The sequence below is a fragment of the Gopherus flavomarginatus genome, chromosome 4, assembly GCF_025201925.1.
Source record: "Gopherus flavomarginatus isolate rGopFla2 chromosome 4, rGopFla2.mat.asm, whole genome shotgun sequence".
Lineage (NCBI taxonomy): Eukaryota > Metazoa > Chordata > Testudines > Testudinidae > Gopherus > Gopherus flavomarginatus.
Window position 1 is genome coordinate 4,188,438 of NC_066620.1, and position 23,212 is coordinate 4,211,649.

General features: G+C 42.9%; 1 protein-coding gene and 1 long non-coding RNA gene across 4 annotated transcripts in view; both read right to left on the reverse strand.

The window, feature by feature from the left end:
* Nucleotides 1–23,212, reverse strand: part of MAP4K3 (mitogen-activated protein kinase kinase kinase kinase 3) — a 138,332-nt gene that overhangs the window by 26,549 nt on the left and 88,571 nt on the right. For all 3 annotated transcript variants that reach the window (XR_007774138.1, XM_050951562.1, XM_050951563.1), the window contains 7 exons: nt 22,496–22,658; nt 14,873–14,985; nt 9,184–9,225; nt 8,384–8,468; nt 7,013–7,092; nt 6,146–6,206; nt 5,941–6,058 (listed from right to left, as the gene is read on the reverse strand). Coding sequence is in view for 2 of the 3 variants with exons in the window: in XM_050951562.1 (XP_050807519.1) it covers nt 5,941–6,058; nt 6,146–6,206; nt 7,013–7,092; nt 8,384–8,468; nt 9,184–9,225; nt 14,873–14,985; nt 22,496–22,658 (662 nt within the window). In the remaining variant the exon portion in view is untranslated. The remainder of the gene's footprint in view (nt 1–5,940; nt 6,059–6,145; nt 6,207–7,012; nt 7,093–8,383; nt 8,469–9,183; nt 9,226–14,872; nt 14,986–22,495; nt 22,659–23,212) is intronic.
* LOC127050038 (uncharacterized) lies at nt 20,424–22,479 on the reverse strand. Its single transcript, XR_007774139.1, has 2 exons — nt 22,093–22,479; nt 20,424–20,971 (listed from the first exon to the last, which is right to left on the reverse strand). It is a non-coding gene; the product is annotated as an uncharacterized LOC127050038 (long non-coding RNA).

Sequence of the window (23,212 nt, forward strand, 5' to 3'; positions counted from 1 at the left end):
GTAAAGGGAAAATTCAGGCCATGTTGAATGTAAGCTGACGGCTAGGCATCCTCACTGAGATATCAAAGACAAGCTGAGATTTTAGTTTGGATAGGAGACAGGTCCACAGTAGAGAGATAAATCTGTGACTCATTCACATAGAAATGGTAGTTCAATTTGAGTTTGCAGAGGAGATTACCCACAGACAAGCTGTGGAAGGAGAAGAGAAGGGGGCCAAAGACCATAGGTGCCGACTTCCTCTCTTTCTGTGGGTGCTCGACCCCCCTCTCTGCCCCCGGTCCCGCCCCCATTCCACCCCTTCCATGAGGCCCTGCCCCTGATTTGCCTCTTCCCACCCCTTCCCCATCCCCATTCCAACCCCTTCCCCAAAGTCCCCACCCAACTCTGCCCCCTCCCTGCCCCTATTTCAACTCCTTCCCCAAATCCTCACACTGGCCCCGCCTCCTCTCCTGAGTGTACTACATTCCCACTTCTCCCGCCCCCTTCCCGGAGCATGCTAACAGCTGTTTGGCAGCAGCTGGGCGGGAAGCGCTGGGAGGTAGGCAGAGGAGCGGGGACCCCGTGCGCTCAGGGGGAGAGGAGGAGGTGGTGGGGCGGAGGGGAGGGGAGCTTTGCTGCCAGTGGGTGCAGAGCCTATGCCAAAGAGGGAGCCCTGAGGAACCTCCACAGAAGGTTGGGGGGAGGGAAATGAGGAGGATCCTCAGAATGACTCACTGAAAGAGCAATTTGAGAGACGGGAGGACAAGCAAGAAAGGACTGAGTTAAGGAAGTCAACAGAGGATAAGATAATCAATAAGTATGTGATTGAGAGTTCCAAAGGTGACTGACAGGCTGAGAAGGAGAATGGAGTACCTGTTCCAAGTTGTTCCAGGAAGAGGTTTATTAGAGACATTGTCAAGGACTACTTCAGTGGAGTTCACAAGGCAGAAATGGACAGGAAATCATGATTTCCATAGACTGTAGGGGGGAGGGATAGCTCAGTGGTTTGAGCATTGGCCTGCTAAACCCAGGATTATGAGTTCAATCCTTGAGGGGGCCACCTAGGGATCTGGGGCAAAAATCAGTACTTGTTCCCTTCCAGTTCTAGGAGATTGGAGATATACCTATTTATTCTATTTTATTTTTATTGTAGGGCTCTGCTACCAAATGCTGTGTCAACTAAGTCCCAAATTAAGCATAAAACGTTTTGCAAATTTATGTACTGCTTTGAATTTTTCTTTGCTTTCCATTTTTTCTGCTGGTGCATGAACTTTTCTCTGAAGAGAATTCTGCTTTAATTTTACATCAATTTTTATATTGCACTCATCATGGTATTCAAGAATCTCTTGAAGAACATGCTTTGAGGTCTGGTGGAAAGAATTTATCTTGCTATTTACGTACTTTAGATATGCATCTAGTAATCCTCCTGGCTAGTGTGTCCTTCTGATGCCTGTCACGCAAAGGGAAGAAAGCAGCAAAGAGAAATGTGGAATATGTAAATGATTCTGCCTGGCGATGTATGTTTTGCTTGCCCTTCTTTGCAAATTCAGGTTGTTTAACATTTCTTTGGGATGTGATGGGACTTGGCAGGAAGTCTCCTGGCCCTCTGGAGAGTGTATGAGATGTCATCTCAGGCTTGATGTATTTTGGAATTTTCATAGCAACCCCGACATTGTGAAATTTACAGTATTGGTCCTCTGCTGGTTGTGCCCCCAACTCACATAGTCTGCTGGCCAAAGTTACAGTATGGGGCTAGGAACAGACAAACTGCATAGGGATATGCAGTGTAATGGTTTGAAAGGTGGCTGTGCTAGATCTTGTAAGACCATATTTTGATTCCAAGGCGATCACAGTGGCTGGTGGGTGTAACACAGCAATGCATGCAGATGACTGCACAGAGGCCTTTCCTGCATCATATAATGAATAAAGCTATGGCTGTTGGTTGTACCTAAAGGTAGCTAAGAATCAGGCCTACTGATAAGGTTGTTCTTTAGGAAGTTATGTATTGTGAAGTGTTCTGGTGATTCATTCTGCCTTCTGTGCACTGAATGTTGACTCCACACTGAATTCTCAGGTTTCTTACTGTTACCATTTCTCTCTGTCGCTAACAACATTAATTACATGTCCAGAACACTTCTCTTTTCAAGTATTTTCTTTGGAGCAGCAAGGGTACTATGGCTCATGGAGGACAAAACAGTCCTATAGCCCCTGCTATAGCAGATTTGGTGCAATCAACAAGTTATCTGTTACTGAGTCTGACGTTCAGACTATTTTTAAGAACCTGTCTCCTACGGCCTGGGTAGCAACAAATACAGTATTACTTCTGCTCTCTCATATTTTGTATGATCCTTGGTAATAAATATTTTTGGTGGGATTGCATACAGAATTTGCTGTGGACACACCTTAGATAATACATCCATAGCCTCCAGAGCCTCATGTTCTCATACTGAATAAATATTTCCCTACCCTCATTCTCTGGGCTGATAGGAACAGTTTATTTTAGGCTTCAATCTCTCCTCTGGTTCTTCGATAAATATGTCTGAGCCTAATCCTGGGATTTGGTTTACAACAGACACAACCAGAACTTCCCTCAAGGAACAAGCTGTCTGACTTGTTCTCAGTAACTCAAGAATAATTCAAGTGAAGTACAATGGAATAATGAAGTAAAAATCTTAAGGAAATCCACATGTTCCATAGAATCGCTATGGATAGAAATTTCATGCTCTAATAAAAATATAACATTAGGGATCTATTATTGACCACCTGACCACGACAGTAATAGTGATGATGAAATGCTAAGGGAAATCAGAGAGGCTATCAAAATTAAGAGCCCAACTACAGTGGGGGATTTCAATTATCCTCATATTGACTGGGAACATTTCACTTCAGGACGAAATGCAGAGATAAAATTTCTCGATACTTTAAATGACTGCTTCATGGAGCAGCTGGTACGGGAACGCACAAGGGGAGAGGTAACTCTAGATTTAATCCTGAGTGGAGCGCAGGAGCTGGTCCAAGAGGTAACTATAGCAGGACCGCTTGGAAATAGTGACCATAATACAATAGCATTCAACATCCCTGTGAGGAGAAGAACACCTCAACAGCCCAACACTGTGGCATTTAATTTCAAAAGAGGGAACTATACAAAAATGAGGGGGTTAGTTAAACAAAAGTTAAAAGGTACAGTGACTAAAGTGAAATCCCAGCAAGTTGCATGGGCCCTTTTTAAAGACACCATAATAGAGGCCCAACTTCAATATATACCCCAAATTAAGAAATACAGTAAAAGAACTAAAAAAGAGCCACCATGGCTTAACAACCATGTAAAAGAAGCAGTGAGAGATAAAAAGACTTCCTTTAAAAAGTGCAAGTCAAATCCTAGTAAGGCAAATAGAAAGGAGCACAAACACTGCCAGCTTAAGTGCAAGAGTGTAATAAGAAAAGCCAAAGAGGAGTTTGAAGAATGGCTAGCCAAAGACTCCAAAGGTAATAACAAAATGTTTTTTAAGTAAATCAGAAGCAGGAAGCCTGCTAAACAACCAGTGGGGCCCCTTGACGATCGAGATACAAAAGGAGCGCTTAAAGACGATAAAGTCATTGCAGAGAAACTAAATGGATTCTTTGCTTCAGTCTTCATGGCTGAAGATGTTAGGGAGATTCCCAAACCTGAGCCAGCTTTTGTAGGTGACAAATCTGAGGAACTGTCACAGATTGAAGTGTCACTAGAGGAGGTTTTGGAATTAATTGATAAACTCAACATTAACAAGTCACCGGGACCAGATGGCATTCACCCAAGAGTTCTGAAAGAACTCAAATGTGAAGTTGTGGAACTATTAACTAAGGTTTGTAACCTGTCCTTTAAATCGGCTTCGGTACCCAATGACTGGAAGTTAGCTAATGTAACGCCAATATTTAAAAAGGGCTCTAGAGGCGATCCTGGCAATTACAGACCGGTAAGTCTAACGTCGGTACTGGGCAAATTAGTCAAAACAATAGTTAAGAATAAAATTGTCAGACACATAGAAAAACAAACTGTTGAGCAATAGTCAACAAGGTTTCTGTAAAGGGAAATCGTGTCTTACTAATCTATTAGAGTTCTTTGAAGGGGTCAACAAACATGTGGACAAGGAGGATCCAGTGGACATAGTGTACTTAGATTTCCAGAAAGCCTTTGACAAGGTCCCTCATCAAAGGCTCTTACGTAAATTAAGCTGTCATGGGATAAAAGGGAAGGTCCTTTCATGGATTGAGAACTGGTTAAAAGACAGGGAACACAGGGTAGGAATTAATGGTAAATTCTCAGAATCGAGAGGGGTAACTAGTGGTGTTCCCCCAGGGTCAATCCTAGGACCAATCCTATTCAATTTATTCATAAATGATCTGGAGAAAGGGGTAAACAGTGAGGTGGCAAAGTTTGCAGATGACACTAAACTACTCAAGATAGTTAAGACGAAAGCAGATTGTGAAGAACTTCAAAAAGATCTCACAAAACTAAGTGACTGGGCAACAAAATGGCAAATGAAATTTAATGTGGATAAATGTAAAGTAATGCACATTGGAAAAAATAACCCCAACTATACATATAATATGATGGGGGCTAATTTAGCTACAACGAGTCAGGAAAGAGATCTTGGCGTCATCGTGGATAGTTCTCTGAAAATGTCCACGCAGTGCGCAGAGGCGGTCAAAAAAGCAAACAGGATGTTAGGAATCATTAAAAAGAGGATAGAGAATAAGACTGAGAATATATTATTATTGCCCTTATATAAATCCATGGTAGGCCCACATCTCAAATACTGTGTACAGATGTGGTCTCCTCACCTCAAAAAAGATATTCTAGCACTAGAAAAGGTTCAGAAAAGGACAACTAAAATGATTAGGGGTTTGGAGAGGGTTCCATACGAGGAAAGATTAAAGAGGCTAGGCCTCTTCAGCTTGGAAAAGAGGAGACTAAGGGGAGATATGACAGAGGTATATAAAATCATGAGTGATGTGGAGAAAGTGGATAAGGAAAAGTTATTTACTTATTCCCATAATACAAGAATTAGGGGTCACCAAATGAAATTAATAGGTAGCAGGTTTAAAACAAATAAAAGGAAGTTCTTCTTCACACAGTGCACAGTCAACTTGTGAAAGCAGCAAAGAGTCCTGTGGCACCTTATAGACTAACAGATGTTTCGGAGCATGAGCTTTCGTGGGTGAATACCCACTTCGTCAGATGCATGTATGTGACATGCATCTGACGAAGTGGGTATTCACCCACGAAAGCTCATGCTCCGAAACGTCTGTTAATCTATAAGGTGCCACAGGACTCTTTGCTGCTTTTACAGATCCAGACTAACACAGCTAACCCTCTGATACCAGTCAACTTGTGGAACTTCTTACCTGAGGAGGTTGTGAAGGCTGGGACTATAACAATGTTTAAAAGGGAACTGGATAAATTCATGGTGGCTAAGTCCACAAATGGCTATTAGCCAGGAAGGGTAAAGAATGGTTTCCCTAGCTTCTGTTCATCAGAGGATGGAGATGGATGGCAGGAGAGAGATCACTTGATCATTGCCTGTTAGGTTCACTCCCTCTGGGGCACCTGGCATTGGTCACTGTCGGTAGACAGATACTGGGCTAGATGGACCTTTGGTCTGACCCGGTACAGCCGTTCTTATGTTCTTAGATCAGAATAAACCTGGTGTGAATCAGATTCAAACCCAGTCTATCCTGAGAAGAACGTGAAATGTGTACAATTGGAGTTTTCCTTTCAGAGTGTATATTCTCATCTTAATTCATGTGACTTTAAGTGCCTGAACTCTAATTACGGCTAGTAGAAGTTATTCATGGAGATGAGACTATATGTTCCAAAAACTCCAAATTATTAGGGGTCCCCATTCAGGAGAGGGTCCTGGACTCTCAGAAACAAGATCCTCTACAGAATATTGCTAATACATTTGGTTAATATATATTTACCTGGGGAGTATTCTGTCAGGAAGCTTGTGTGTTGGAATAGATACAGGCAGCTTTTGCATTTGCCTTGCATAATCAAAGAGCCCTGGTAAATTATGGGAATAAAGCTGAGAAGCTTTACCTGGAAATTAAAAAACAGAATAAAGCTTAATGCACAAAAAACTTACGATTCTCAGGCATTTACATTAAAAATAGCAGAAAGACTTACCAGATATTGATAATAAGCAATTGTTCATTACATACAACCACGTACATCTTCGGGGAAATAGCTGATAAAGAAAACAAACCAAAATTTACTGCACACAACATTTTGTGTAGGACAATAAATCAATTTATAAGTTAGTATCTGGATAGGCAATACAACATAATTAACGTTGCTATGATTTCTATAGTAGAAAATGGCCTTAAATAAGTTAAACATAGTATTTTCATGGATTTTAGAGTTAATGCACAGGATAAAGTCATAATACATACAAATTTTATATTTTACACACACGCAAATGTATAGTATATGCATACTTTCCCCTGACCCGGGTTTTATCCTAGAAGAGTTGACAGATTCTTCTCAGGGTTTTTAAATAAGGCTCTCTATTGGCTCCTGGAAAGTTATATATTTCTGATCTCTGTTTTGTCCATTGGAGCAGCAAAGTATAATCAGAGAGGTTAGCTTTTCTTTATCTTTGCCTCACATTTCTAGTCAGTAAGGCATATGAAAGATCAGCTTTATTTTAATTCAGTTCACAAGTAGTTTTATTAATTTTCTATAATTGTGTAAGTATATTCTCCATTGCGACTCTGTGCTTGGCTTTAAGTGTTAGACCAACACTGGATTGTAGGTAGTATAGAAACCAAATGAAACAATTTACACCCAGAAAAATATCAGCCTGAAAGGTGAAAGTCTGACAAGGTTATATGTAACTGAAAGTGAATCTTTAGAACTGAAACAGGTAACTTTAAGTGCAGCTGCAGCATGTATAGCTGCATTAAAGCAAAGGGGATATTACGTTATGCAGCACTAGCCTTAATTGCTGAAAAATGACAAGGACTTCACTTTCAAAATTCAAAACAAACATACCTGTTCCATTGATGTTTCATGAAGTTCATTGAGATTCAGGGTGTAAATACCTTCCTCTGCACCAAATATCAAGTATTGATCTGTAAAGGGAGAGAGAAATTAAAATTAACAAATCTGGAGTTAAGGAAAGTGAAAATTATATGAACATGGAGCTGGTTTAGCAAAGCAGTGCTTCATTATCATTAACTGAGGCACTCACATTCATCAAAAGTAGGCAATCTACTTTGTTTAAATTTCCTTAGATCAGGAAATAATAGGAAGTAGCAGTAGCTTAAATTCAAAAAAACAAAACAAGAAGCAGAGGGATTCCCCTTATTTTAGTTCAAAATACTGGCCATAAGAATTACTACTAGAAGAACCTATACGAACAATATAATATATTTAAGTTCCTGCTATTAAGATGAAGCTTAACTCACAATAATATACATCACTTAACAGTTCTATAAGTCTTTCTGCAAGACCCATAACCACTTCATAGGGTGCTTATCAATGATGGTACTGACTGACATGTTATAACTGCTCTTCTTTGGGGGCCCCATCAGTTTCTGCAAAATTTAAGATAATTCCACATCTATCCCTCATGGTTACAAAGGTAACCTGAATGTTGGCCACCACTGCATTCTCCTTTTGAGTTTCCAAAGAGTTTCCAAGAGAGTTAAAACCATTGTTTGCTGAAAAGTTGGAATTGTCTAATCTAAATGAGGTGTCAACTCCAAAGACTGATTTTGATCACTTAAATTTCAGAAAAGTATTTTGTTGCTGGTCATTTTAGTAGTAGCAGCTTGATAAAATTTCAGGCAAAACTTGAGTCCCATATCACCAATTCGCCCCTCCCCTATAGTCCGACCCCTGTAGCATAGATCACTTCATCCCACACTGAAATATATTTACCTATGATGGAAATAGTGGCAACCTCTCTTTCTGCCCACAACAGATCTGAGAAGTTAAGTGGATAATAATATATCCAATGAAACTACAGGGGGAATTGAGGAAGTCAGGATGTGGCTGTTTGACCAGGACACTAGGGGTAACAGCATTATCTCCTAACCTGGGATTTTTGATTCCCAGAAGCAGAGTGTGTTTTACACCTCAACCAAAAGAATACATGCACCTCACTTTCATCTGTATAGTAAACTTATTTTATGCAACTAAAAAGTTGCAATCTACATCACATACCTTAAAAGTAAAGGGAATTTACTGTTTTTTAAATCAATGGTTGATTTGAGTTTAAGCAATCCAATAGAGAGAAAATTCCTACATACACAGAAGTGACACTTTTATAAAGAATTATCTTGATAACTAAACTGAATAGACTATGTTCTTAAAACCTTCAGGAGAGAATAAACAGGATGAAAATACATAATGTACTACCTCTTGTATCTGGATTAATCCATGATGTTGCACAATGAATTTTTAATGGGCACCCATTGAAAACCTTTGAAAAGCAAGCACCCATCTGTGAAAGTAAAATATAAGCCATTTAGAACAGTGAATTTGATACTTTATATCAACAGGCATTCGGAAAAATACTAATTATGTATTTCAAATGACACAGTATTTGCCTTACTGAAGGGGTAAAAGAGTTAGGGGCCAGTTTATTTAATTTTTTTTCCTATCGGATTGATTTCATCCCCATTATTTTTTTAAAATAAAGCCAGTCACAGTTTCTTTGCCTCTCATATATTTCTGAATTAACATATTTCAAGACCTGCCAGTTCTGGTAACTGATTACAACAATGTCTACTTATTGCAGCATGAGAGGAAACTGAAAAAGGCTCTTTGTGAAATATGGGAGTATGATAAAAAAAATCACAGTAGTCTCAAGAGTGTCCTCTTATTTCTGAAATATTTTACAAATTTGAAATGTCATCAGTTGTTGCATAAATCACCACTCACATTTTTATTTCAAGAACTTTCTTAAAACTCAATCTGTTCTGAAATGCAGATCTTAAATGATAGGTATGCTTAATTACATTGGCTTTCAAATATTTTACTTTTAAAAAAACTGTTGTGACAACTATCTAAACCAATTGTTCAATTAGATGTTTTTTTTTTTAACAGACATAGAACTTCACTGAATATTCAGATTTGATTTTTTTTTGATTTAATACAAAAAACATTTCTATACCATATTCAAAATTAGTTTGGCTGGTCCAATATTATATACTTACATGGACTTTAGGTGTGGGTGGAAGGCCATTACTAATTGGTTTCTAGAAAAAATATTGTAAACTTAGATTAATTTTGTTTTTAGTGAAATGTGTATAGCTATTAAAATAATAGTGTACAGATTAAACATTAAAATATCTTTTCTGAACAGTCAGATAGTGCATAAGTAACTTAGTAATTGTGAGTATGACTATATTAGATGAAACTGACAAGCCAATATTTATTCATTTATCTGCATAAAAGACATCCACCAGTGGCACACTCCATGCAAATTTTTAAACACAAATATAGACATGCTGCACATTTTCAAGTTTAATACTGCACTCATTTAATGAGATGCACTAAATAACTACAAGAATACTCCAGTTTTTATAGAATTTGTATGTGAACTTGCTAACCTTCCTTGTCTGTTGATGATGCCAATTCCCCCACCTCCTACAGAGGAATTACTGTTCTAGTGAAATTCATCTATTATGATTTCTTAATCTCAATATCCCATAACTTAACTTCTATATAATTTCTTACATTTTTTTTTTCAAATTAGAGATGTGAAAGAACACTAGAGTGTCATCATCCATTATTACAAAGCTTATGAGCCTTAGTATTATAATTAGCTGTTCAACATTCCAAACAGTTGCTTAATGTAAACTCTGCTTTATTAAATTATGTTTCAGCATTCCACACATTGTTTATTCTATATCAAAACTATTTCATAAGCATCAAGAATACTTATTTCTTTCAGTGCAAAGATATTTCAACCGACAATTATCTCCTTTTTAAAGCTGTAAGCTGCTTCAACTACAAAACTTGAAAGGGACACAGTCAGCTGTAAGTCTAGATGATTTCAAAAGATGAGTTACAAGCAGTTTCAGGGGCTATACTTATCCGAGTTTCCCCACCAATATTTATGGTTTTAAAAATCATATTTTAACTCTTTAAAATATGTCCTCCCTCCACCCCTTATTGTTCTGATAACTCCTCTCCTCTTCCCCCCCCGCCCAACAAACAAACAAAAAACCCCTCAAACCTGACTAATGGCAACATTTTACAGAAGCAGCCCAATTTTAGGCCACAAATTGAGACATCTTGAACCTGACTTTCAGAAATGTTGAACACTCATCTCCCATTAGCTTCAACCGGAGTCAGAACTAGGTACTGAGCCAGTCTGAAAATCAAGCCCAAGGTTTCAAGTTGGGATGCAAAAACTGATACCCACTTCTGAAAATTTTGATCTAAATGACTACACAGGAGAAATAATGAAATGATTATTACACACAAAAAGGTGCCAAAATACACGACAGCAAACTAAAAAAAGTATTTTTCCTCCCAGACTTCTTTCCCTAAATGTCCCCTCTTCTGCTGTCCTCATCCACCATCTTTCTTTCTCTTGTCTCTGATATTTGCTCTCTCCTGGCCCTGCTCCTCATAACTCTGCTTCTCCTATGTCTCTTCTTCCATGTCCCCCATGCCTCGTCCCTTTTCTTCCATAGCAAGAGGGGAAATCTAGGAAAAGACCAAGAAGTTCCCATGCAAGGCCTCTCAGCAGCTGCTCCGACACTGCTCACTAGCTTGGTTCCCTCCCAAGCTGGCAATTTGTTGTGATAAAGGCTGCCAGTGCTAGAAAAGGACCTGGGCCGGCAAGGAAAAAAGCAGAAGGTTAGAACAACATTACAAGTAGATTAGAAAAAGGGATGTATGGCTGAAGACTGAAATTTTTACTGTCTTATTTGAGTGAGTCCAAATTCCATAGTGACCATCTCTGTGTGGGTGTGGAAGAAGCTTTCAGGTGTCTTTCTCCCAGTGACAGCACTAGGCACACACTAGTGTCAACTGCAAGGTGTTTATTTTGCGCTGGTAAACACTCTGAATACAAGCAAGTGTTGAACAACAGACTCACTTGCTCTGAGCTGCAGGGACAGAGCAGTAGAATCAATACAAGATGGTTCCCATGGGCAAATCCTGGGTCCATTTGTCTAAAAATCCTTGGAAAATACAGGAAACCACAGAATATCTGTGACAGTTGAAAGCTAGTCTGCTGTAGTGGCTCAAAGGGAGAGAAGGGATCTCAGTAAGCTGGAGTCCAAACCACACAGGACTTACGTCAAAATGATTAGAGTTAAACCTGAAAGCAAACAGGATGCTAAGAGAACTACGGTATATATGTCAATAATGTAAAAGCTGTGCATATACAGTATTTTAATTTGAATGGAATATTTATAAACAGCTAAATACATTGCGTTACTGAGTTCTTGTTGGACATCAGTTTTGTAGTTTGTACTTAAAAGATTTTATTCTGTAGGCTTGAGAGCCTCAGAAGTTCATTAATTGCTAAGGGGTAAAAATCACACGGTTATAGATAGAAGCTTTCAAAATGGAATTAGGCCCAAGTATGCCAGAATACATAAAAGGCACACAACTTTAAAATTGCATTGTTTAAACAATTTTTTAAAAAATATTTGTTTCTAACCTCACTCTGGATTTTTGCCTTCACTACTGTTACCTCAAGTTCTAATTTGAGTCCTGTCCATGAACAAACACCCTTAACTCAGGTGTGGTGGTGCTTTTAATTGGAACTGGCAGGCCCACCAGGGGTATAGAATAAAGCTGGAGTTAGCAAAACTCACTTGTCAGCTGCTAATAGAACCTCTCTGCAGCATGGACAGAGAGTAGCTCTGCTTGCATGCTGCTAGTCCTCCAATGCCTTCCTGCAATTCCTCCCCGGGGCCCAGAAAGGACAGACAAGTTCTTCCACAATTTGCTGGGAAACAATTAACACAGCAGCTCGGCTTACTGCTAAGCAAAGATCCCTGGGAATTTCCCCAGAACAAGCAATTGCAGGGCCAGTATGGACATAGCATTGACTGTGTTATTTTGCACTGTGGCCACTCTCACTTGAGCTAGACTACCTTGAGGAGTAAATTGAGTACTGATAACCTGAGTAAACTCTGCAGTGAAGACAAACCCTTTAAAATGTAGGACTAAAAAAATCTGTCAGCAACAATAAAAAACCTCAAGAGCTCCAGCTCACCCTCCATCCTGATCCCTCCCTGGTAACTCTTGCATATCTCCAAATTCTCTCCCCACCTGCTGTGGAATCCTTCCTGTCACTCTTTCAGTTCCTTCTTTAACTCCATCCCCAGTATGGCCAAGTCAACTTCCCCACCCTAAAATGCCTTCCCTGCTGGCTCTGGTGCTGCCACTTCTCTAGTACTGAATAACTGCTGATACTGAAGTGTCATATATTATCAGTTTAGCCCCAGTAAACAGACACTTTGATTTTAACCTTTTCCCCAAAAGATCCATTTAATTTACTGTAGAAATGGCTTGATTATATCCCTGTTAAGAACAATTCTCTCCATTGTCAAGCAGCAGTTAAACGGCAATCCAAAGCTAACCAGTCTGGGGAGAAAAATGCTATGACTGTATATGACCTTAATTGCGCACTATGATCCTCAATAGCCCCCACAAACTGCAGAGGATTTATGCAGATTTTCTTCTCAACTCTAATACAGTTTATACATAGCCCTAGATGTATACATTACATGTAGAAATTACTCAAGACAATCCTTGGCACATTGATAGGAAGACAGAATTAAGGATTTGCATGTATTCAGAAACCTGTATCTGCTACATCGCAATGAAACCTGCTTCTAGCAGACAGTCATTCAGAAAGTACAACAGAACCATGCTAATCCACATCATTTTATAATCCACACAAAAAACTCCCTATTTCGCAGCAAAGATGTCATACCAGACCGTGTTGCAGTGAAATGTTAAATTCCTCAAAATATTATTTTTTTACACATTATTAAGTATCAAATAATTAAAGTCCAAATTGCAATAATCAATGTAAATTAAACTACATTTTGTGTTACATTTTCCTTGGTTTACCAATTTTTTTTGGTTTCATAGCCAGTAGATAGTAAAATTCATTAATCTACACGATCTTTCCTCATCATTAATATGAATTATTGAGGTTCTACTGTACTGTACAGACAGGACACATCACTAAGGTTTCACACAGAAAAACAAATCTTGAATGAACAATACTTATTACTTGTAAAATGACAGCTCCTAGTAGCATTTAAAAATAAAATTGGCATTAATGTTGACTGCTTAAATTTAGATAAAAACTGTAGCATGATTAAACAGTTTGGCCAAAATGTTTTAGACTTGTAGGACAAAATCCATTTAACAGACATCAAAACTTGAATATATGAAACAAATCAATAACCATAGAATCATAGAAATGTAGGACTGGAAGGGACCTTGAGAGATCATCTAGTCCAGTTACCTACACTGAAGCAGGACTAACTATTACCTAGACCATCCCTGACAGGTGGCTGTCTAACCTGCTCTTAAAAACCTCCCTTTGTAATTTGTTTCAGTGCTTAACTACACTGCCAGGAAGTTCTTCTAATGTCTAACACCTAAATCTCCCTTCATGCAATTAAAGCCCATTAATTCTTGTCCTGTCCTCAGTGGTTAAGGAGAACAATTTATCACTCTCCTCTTTATAACAACCTTTTTTATACATGAAGACTGTTATGTTCCCCCTCAGTCTTCTCTTCTCCAGACTAAACAAACCCAATTTTTTCAATCTTTTCTCATAGGTCAGGTTTTCTAGCCCTTTAATTATTTTTATTGCTTTCCTCTGGTCTTTCTCCAATTTGTCCACATCTTTCCTGAAATGTGGTGCCCAGAACTGGACACAGTACTCCAGTTGAAATCTTATCAGTATTGAGTAGAGTGGAAGAATCACTTCTTGCATTTTGCTTACAAGACTCCTGCTAATACACTGCAGAATGATGTTTGCTTTTTTTACAACAGTATTATATTATTGATCCATATTTAGTTTGTGATTCAAAATAACGCTTTGATCTTTGTCTATAGTACCCCTTCCTAGGTAGTCATTTCCCATTTTGTATTTGTGCAACTGATTATTCCTTCCTAAGTGTAGTATTTTGCACTTGTTCTTATAGAATTTCATCCTATTTATTCAGACCATTTCTCCAGTTTGTCAAGATCCTGTTGAATTCTAAATTGTCTTCCAAAGTGCTTGCAACCCCTCCCAGCATGGTACTGTCCACAAATTTTATGAGCATACTCTCTACTATGGCACTATCCAAATAATTTATGAAGATACTGAATAGAACCGGACCCAGGACACATCCCTGCAGGAACCCACTTGATATGCCCTTCCAGCTTGATTGTGAACCATTAATAACCACTCTCTGAGAATGATTTTTCTAGCCAGTTGCGCACCCACCTTATCGGAAGTTCGTCTAGGCTATATTTCTCTAATTTGTTCATGAGACAGTATCAAAAGCCTTACTAAAGTTGAGATATAGCCCATCTACTGCTTCCCCCCTATCCACAAGGCTTGTTACCCCGTCACAGAAGGATATTAGGTTGGTCTGACATGGTTAGTTCTTGACAAATTCAGATCGACTGTTATTACCTTGTTTTCTTCTGGGTGCTAACAAAATAGAATGTTTGATTACTTGCTCCACTATCTTACACTTCTGCCACTGCTGCATTTTCTGTTATTGTCTTTCCCTCCTCATTGTGTAATGGCCCTACTCTGTCCTTGGTCTTCAATAAAAGCATGGGCAACTCAATCCAAGGAGCTTTTAAAAAAACAAAAAACAAAAAAAAGAGTATAAAAGTAGATTTGAAATCATTACCTACCAGTATTTCCTTCTTTTCTTTCCTTGAAAAATTAGTGTCTCTATTTTCATTTGACTGTTGATGTGGAGATCCTTCTCTGTCACCATTTAAATGTAAAGAACTCACTCCATTACCTTCAAAAGAAACGCTTAAAGTCACAAAAACATAATTTAATAGTCTACAGATACGAATTTGATGGGTCAAATTCTCTGTGGGCATTAACGCCACTGTCTTCAATGGAGTTACACCAGCAAAAAAATTAGCGCATTACAACAGGAAAAAGGGGTTGTAATCATTTCAATCCTTTCAAGCCCCTAAACAAGGATCAATAAAACTTCTGAAGGTTTTCAGTATGAGATAGTATGAAACAGAGTCATCTTCACTGACTCTCTTTGTATTTACAGCATATGTGGAGAGAAGACATTCACAGATTTAGATTCTCACACTCTTCCCCAAAGAACAGATTTTCCCTTTGCAAACATGGCTGCCAGACCACGTAGCTGCTTCAAAGCAAAATCAGGAGTTGCAAAAGCTCATTCTCTGAAAAGAGAAGCTTATCATATGTATATCTTCATTTAACCTTCTACATTTGGAAAATTAGGTATTTTTTCTTTTCTGTTAATTAACAAAAGAATTATATAGCCACAGAACTTCCCCTTCCCCCCAAAACTCTCTCCCTATGGTATTAAATCAGAAGTTTATACATCTACTTTTTAAGCTAAAGTAGCCTGAAAAATCATGAGTCTCGAGAATGTGAATTTTTAAAAGGCCAAATTTTAAATGATTAGAACTCAAGATAATAAACACATTTATTTGAATATAGTTTAGTTTTCCTCAGGCTATATGCTGAACATTTGGGGCATATAGACTGTTTTTCCTACAAAATAAAGGATGCACTCCCACTTCAAGTACAAAATACACTCCAACCTTATCTAAGGAGTGACTATGGTGCCTCCATTTTTTCATATTATATATATACACACACACACACACATAGAATTTTAATCTATAAATTCTACATAAAACTACCACCAAATTTTGGTCACTAACAGAAAAAGTTGTGTGAATGTGAGATAAGACGATGTGTTGCTCATGTCCATTCCACATTAGGTGTGAGCGCTCACCACATGCACTGGTGCCAGAAGTTTTTCCCTCAGCAGTATCCATAGGGGAGTGGCTCTGGTGCCCTCTGGAGTGGCACCTGCATGGCACGGTATAAGGGGCGCCACTGGCTCCCCCCACCCTCAGTTCCTTCTTGCTGGAAACTCCGACAGTGGGGAAGGAGGGTGGGTCGTGGAATGGACATGAGCAACACATCTCAAAGAACACCAGTTACAGAACAGGTAACTGTCGTCTTCTTCGAGTGCTTGCTCATGTCTATTCCATATTAGGTGACTCCAGCCATTCCCGTGGAAGCGGGTAGGAGTTCATGGCTGTGCAGATTGTAATAAATACAACTCTGCTGAACCCAGCGTTGTCTCTGGCCTGCTGAGTGATGCCATAATGAGACATGAGCGTGTGGACCGAGGACCACGTCACAGCTCTACAGATGTCCTGGATTGGGATGTGTGCCAGGAAGGCTGCCGAAGATGCCTGTGCTCTAGTCAAATGGCCCTGACGATCAGCAGTGGTGGGACCTTTGCTAGCTCGTAACAGGTCTTTATGCAAGAGGTGATCCAGATGGAAATCCTCTGCGAAGAAACCAGAAGGCCCTTCACTCTATCCACTGCAGCAATGAAGAGCTGGGTCAATTTACGGAAAGTTTTGGTACACTCCAAGTAAAAAGCTAAGGCCCTCGGGACATTCAGTGCGTGCAGACGCCTCTCCTCAGCAGTCTGTGAGGCTTGGGACAGAACACTGCCGGAAACGTGTCCTGGCTCATCTGGAAGGAAGATATCACCTTCAGTAGGAAGGCTGGATGAGGCCACAGCTGGACCTTGTCCTTATAAAACACTAAGGCGATTCCGAGGTTACCGCCACCAGGAAAGCGACCTCCAGGACAAGTAGGAAAGGAAAGGGAGCAGGAGCCCAGCAGCTTGAAAGGCGGGCTGGTGAGCCTGGAAAGGACCAGGTTAAGGTCCCATTGGAGGACAGGGGACCATACCTGAGGGTAAAGCCTCTTGAGGCCCCTAAGGAACCAGACAGTCATGTCATGAGAGAAGACCGTCTGACCTTGGATAGGCTGGTGGAATGCGGAGATGGCCGCAAGGTGCACTCTGATGGAAGAATGTGCCAGACCCCAGTTCCTGAGCTGTAGTAAGTAGTCCAAGATGGACTGCACTGAAGAACATGAGGAAGAAATGCCGTGCTCTGACACCCAGCAGGAAAACCTTGTCCATTTGTCCAGGTAAGTTAGTCCTACGGATGGCTTCCTACTTCTCAGGAGGACCCGCTGGACTGCCTCCGAGCAGGAACGCTCCTCCGGGTTTAACCACGGAGCATCCACACTGAGAGGTGTACACTCAAGGTTGGGGTGTAGGAGCCAACCGTGATCCTGAGACAGCAGATCCAGACAGTAGGGAATGGACCAAGGAGGGGCCGCTGATAGGCTCATGAGCGTGCTGAACAAGTGCTGGCGAGGGCATGCAGAGGCGATCATGATAACCTGTGCCTTGTCCCTCTCGATCTTTACTAGGACTTGGCTGACCACAGGGATCAGAGGAAACGCGTACAAAAATTGGAGAGTGTAGCCATGTGCCACTGTACTGAGGACCCAGCAGTCCAAACCTATCGCCGACCACGCTGGGAGTAAAAAGGAAAGGTGATTGCAAAAAACTGGGGAAATTGGATCCAGGAAATAGACTGGTAGGTCGTCCTCGGGTGTACCCTCAAAACGACTTTTTAGCTCCCTGCTTGAAGCGGGTCAAGCCCGACTGGGCACAGGGTAGGGGCAGGTGGTTCGCGCGCCATCTATAGCCCTTAGGCTTTTTGTGCAGCGGGTCCTGCCAGGGCTGGCTCCCTTGCCCCGGGAATGTTGTAGTTTGAACCGCTTACATGCCGGGCTTGGAACACAGAGCCCCAGGGTTTTTAAGGGTGGTTCAGGAGTCCTTCAGCCCATGTTATTTATTGTCTGTTTGCTCTGCAAACAGGGCCTGGTCATCAAAGGGGAGGTCCCGAATTGACTGCTGAGCCTCAGAGGACAAACCAGAGAGGAGCAGCCAGGACACTCGGAGATGGCTGATGCCACAGTGCAGGTGGTGGAATCTGCTGTGTCAGGTGCCACTTGAAGGATTGGCAGCGGCTGTACCCTCATTGAGAAGTGCCCATAATTCTTTACGGGAACCTTCAGGGGCAGGGCGGAAGCATTCTCGAACATATTTAAGTTGTAGCGGCCAAGGAGGGCATGGTGGCTAGCCACCCTCAACTGTAAGCTAGACAAGGAATAAATTTTCCATCCGAAAAAGTCCAGTCTCCCAGAGTCTTTATTTCTGAGGGTAGTTCCAGGTTGTCCCTGGCATTCCCTGTGGTTAACTGCCTCAACCACCAGGAAATTTGCGGCAGGATGGGAGTAAAGGTATTTGTGCCCCTTAGTCGGGACAAAGTACTTACACTCTGCCCATTTGGAAATGAGGGGCAGAGAGGAGGGGTTTTGCCACAAGGCGCTGGATATCTTCAGTGCTTCGTGAAGGGGAAGGGCCACCCTAGCAGGGACTGTGGAGAGGACGTTGAACAGGGAGTCTGCTTGCTCCTCCAACCCCTCTGCCTGCATGCCAAGGTTGGACGCGACCCTCTTCAATGGGTCCTGGTGCGCCGTAGTGTCATCCTGAGGAACCGGGTGAGGGGGCTCCGTGATGGCCTCGTCTGGTGATGAGGAGGAAGCTGGTACCAGAGGTTCCATGACACCGACTGGTGACCCAGCAGGCTGTTCACTTTGGTCCACATGGACCTGCGGGGTCCTATCCCCTGGAGCCTCAAGCACCAGAGAGAGTTGTGTTGTCGAGGCCACAGGCCTGCCAAAGACTCCTGACACCAAGCGGGCAGGCTGGGAGAACCCCCGCGGGTTCCAGGGTACCACAGGCCAGTCACTGGGTAGGTTTCGGTACCGACGATGCAGGCGGCACCGAGGGTCTGGGAGGCTGCCCCACCAATGTGGAGCCTTGCTCCAGCCGGAGCAATTCCTACCTGGTGACTCGGATCCATTGGAGCAGCGACTCCGTGCCTGGCAATAATCAGTCACGTCAAGGGGAGGACTATTCCGAGAGAAAGTGCGCCTCTCTGGGGACCTCCGTGATCAGCGGCGCTCGGTGGATTCACGATAGGAGACCAGTGATCCACACCTCTTGCTTCAAGACCGGTACTGGGACGAGGAGCGGAACCTGGAGGTATCACAGACCAGGCGCCAGGGAGATCTCCCTGAATACGGTGACACCCACCTTCGTGATCACTGGCAGGCCCCAAGGTTCCAGTCCTCTGATCATTCCTGGGATCTGTAATGGCATTCCAGTAACATGAAGGGATGGTCCTGACGTTCCTGCTGGGGAGCGCATGCCTCCATGGGTCTGTGCCAGGTAAACAGCGAGGTCCGCCTCGAATCCCACTGCCGGTGCCCAACATTCGGTGACTGTAGAGGGCTCTGATGTGTCTGCCTCCCTAACTCCGAGGCATGACAGCTTTGAATGGGTGAATGGTGGCGGGACATCCCCCACACTGGGGAGCAGTACCATTCAGGTGAGGATGGACAGAAAGGTTCCAAGGAGGGCTTACCCCAAAGTCTGGGCGGCACCAGGAGCGTCAGAATCTCCTGCACGGTCTGGAACACTTCATCAGCTTCAGGTGCTACCGATGCCTGAAGGCCCGCCCCTGTGTTTGGGTTTCCAGGCAAGGAATGGGGTGGGCTGCATCGCTCGGATGAGCAGAGGCCCGACTTCCCGACAGGGGAGATGAGCCTCCTGGCGCAGGTCTTAGCTCGCCCCCAGCCCTGTCCTTCCTCTTGCTCGAGTGAGCGCTGACTCCATCAGGCATGCTTTAAGTCTGATTTCAAACACTTTCCTAGTCCTAGGTTTAAAGAACTTGCAGATTCTACACTTATCACTTGCATGCCCTTCACCAAGGCCCCTGAGACAGCTACTATGCGGGTCACTCACAGGCATGGGCCGTTTGCAGCGATCACAGAGCTTAAAGCCTGGGGATTGGGACATGCTTCGTCCCCTGGCTAAGTCCCCGACAGGACTAACAAAACTAACTACTGCTAAGGGCTAACTAAGTTAACTACTAACTTTACAAGAACTCTAGTTCGTACGAACGAAGCCTAAGCAATGCTAATAAGAGCAGCGAACATTCTGTGAACCGTCACTGGCAGCAAGAAGGAACTTAGGGTGGGGGGAGCCGACGGCACCCCTTATATCGCGCCATGTGGGCACCACTCCAGAAGGTGCCAGAGCCGCTCCCCTATGGATACTGCTGAGGGAAAAACTTGCAGCACTGGTGCATGTGGCGAGTGCTCACACTGAATGTGGAATCGACATGAGCAAGCACTCGAAGAACTAAATATTACTGAAAGACATTTCAACCACAATTCGCCATTTGATACCATGTCTCTCTTACACTTATAAAACACAACACCAGATACTGATTAAATCCACACCAACCCTATATTAATCATCAAAACATGTGAACATATAACCAATACACATGGTCAGAGTAAAGGCTGCATGTTGGTTGTTTAGCATGCGGATAGACAAAAATGTGCTTTTGTGGATAGTGGAAGGGATGTAGTTGTACTTAAGAGGAGGAAATAATAGGCGGAGTGGAAATGGATGTTGAATAACTGTTGCTTATTCTGTTGGATTTTTTGTTTGTGTTGGTGGGAGATGTTCATTTTTTTATGCAGTCTTACTGTGTGTTGCTAACAGCTAAATGTTTAAATGTATTACATAAAGGTATGTTTACAGTAGTGTAAGGACACAGTGGAAACTGTAAGATGCACTATGAACCAAGAATGAGCCTGATCCTGCATGTGTTTAATATTGGGCAAACTAACAGAGCATGTGTTAGATCAGGCCTTAAACTCCATATCAAACACCAGGCAAACGCTTACAAACAGGCAGGAAGCTCAATTAACAGCTATATAATTACTGAAATCGATTCATTTGTTTATCTGTGAACCTTTGAAGCCCAGTTCTACTCTCAGGCCATGTCTACATCTAAAGTTTTGCAGCGCTGGTTGTTACAGCTGTATTAGTACAGCTGTATAGGGCCAGCGCTGCAGAGTGGCCACACTTACAGCAACCAGCGCTGCAAGTGGTGTTAGATGTGGCCACACTGCAGCGCTGTTGGGCGGCTTCAAGGGGGGTTCCGGGAACGCGAGAGCAAACCGGGAAAGGAGACCCGCTTCGCCGCGGTTTGCTCTCTCGTTCCCGGAGCCACCCAGCAAACCGCAGGGAAGGAGACCTGCTTGCTCTGGGCTCCGGGAACGAGAGAGCAAACCGGGAAAGGAGACCCGCTTCGCCGCGGTTTGCTCTCTCGTTCCCGGAGCCACCCAGCAAACCGCAGGGAAGGAGACCTGCTTGCTCTGGGCTCCGGGAACGAGAGAGCAAACCGGGAAAGGAGACCCGCTTCGCCGCGGTTTGCTCTCTCGTTCCCGGAGCCACCCAGCAAACCGCAGGGAAGGAGACCTGCTTGCTCTGGGCTCCGGGAACGAGAGAGCAAACCGGGAAAGGAGACCCGCTTCGCCGCGGTTTGCTCTCTCGTTCCCGGAGCCACCCAGCAAACCGCAGGGAAGGAGACCTGCTTGCTCTGGGCTCCGGGAACGAGAGAGCAAACCGGGAAAGGAGACCCGCTTCGCCGCGGTTTGCTCTCTCGTTCCCGGAGCCACCCAGCAAACCGCAGGGAAGGAGACCTGCTTGCTCGGGGCTCCGGGAACGAGAGAGCAAACCGGGAAAGGAGACCCGCTTCGCCGCGGTTTGCTCTCTCGTTCCCGGAGCCACCCAGCAAACCGCAGGGAAGGAGACCTGCTTGCTCTGGGCTCCGGGAACGAGAGAGCAAACCGGGAAAGGAGACCAGCTTGATTACCAGAGGCTTCCTCCTTCCACGGAGGTCAAGAAAAGCGCTGGTAAGTGTCTACATTGGATTACCAGCGCTGGATCACCAGCGCTGGATCCTCTACACCCGAGACAAAACGGGAGTACGGCCAGCGCTGCAAACAGGGAGTTGCAGCGCTGGTGGTGCCCTGCAGATGTGTACACCTTCAAAGTTGCAGCGCTGTAACTCCCTCACCAGCGCTGCAACTTTCTGATGTAGACAAGCCCCCAGGTATGTCCATACAACTCCAATTGACTTAAATGGGAGTTTGCGCAGCAGAGCGGAATTTGACACTTAGGTCTATGAAAACATACAGTGCTGCCCACTGTTACACAGTTGCAGTATATTTCACCTTGAGTATGTTGCTTAAGGATAAAATCCTGTCCTCACAGACATCAAGAGGAATTTCGTCAATGACTACAACGGGAGGTGTATTTGGCCCAGGTAAGTTAGCGTGCACATTTTTACTCCAACTGGTTTTCCTGTACTATTTTTGCTACTTGCTCACAGAAGCACACACTACCACAGGATGAGTCATGTGTACATCTGTCTAAGGATGTAGAAATAAGCTGAATTACATTCTTTTAGAAATCCCCACACACTGCTTGGTGTCAATTGTATTACCTATAGGATTAGGTTTTGGGGGAGGCAACCGAGGAGGGGGTGGCCTAGGTGGAACTTGTGGTGTTAACTTTGCTGGACTGTCTGAAACAGGGCATCTCTTGATCGTTCCTTGATTATCGTCTTCAGAAGAATGACCTTCCTGTGGTATGCAGATGGATTTAGGCTGAAAAATAAATATAACAATATTAATGAACAATACAAACAAAGCAATCTATCCAGGCATTTATACCACACTCATCGTGGTAATACTGTACCAGAGCTTTGCATTGTATGTATCCCATGAGTGTACTGATAAAGAAAACTATATGCTTCGTTAAGCAAAACAATGTTTACTGCAGAAAAATGCTTCACAATTAAAAAAAGTTTCTTGTACTAACAGAAAACTCAAATTATTAAGTAGTACACTGAAATTGACCTGCTGAAACGTCACTGCTCATGTCAGGTTCTGCATTCAAGGTAGTCAGGCCTGGTGGTTGGAGCAGTGGTCATAGCCAAACATGGGTTCAAGGCCAGGCTAAGGGTATCACTGATACCTGGGTCTGGGGACAAGCCATAGGTCAGAGTCTGTGGACAGCAAAATCTTGACCACAGTCAGAAACAGGCCAACAATCAAAGCCAGGCTGGAGTCAGTCTGATGGACAGGAGGCGAGTGCAGAGTGGTGGAGAGGCAGGGTAGGGCACGGACAAGGCTGAAGCAGGCTGGAACAAGGCCTGGCA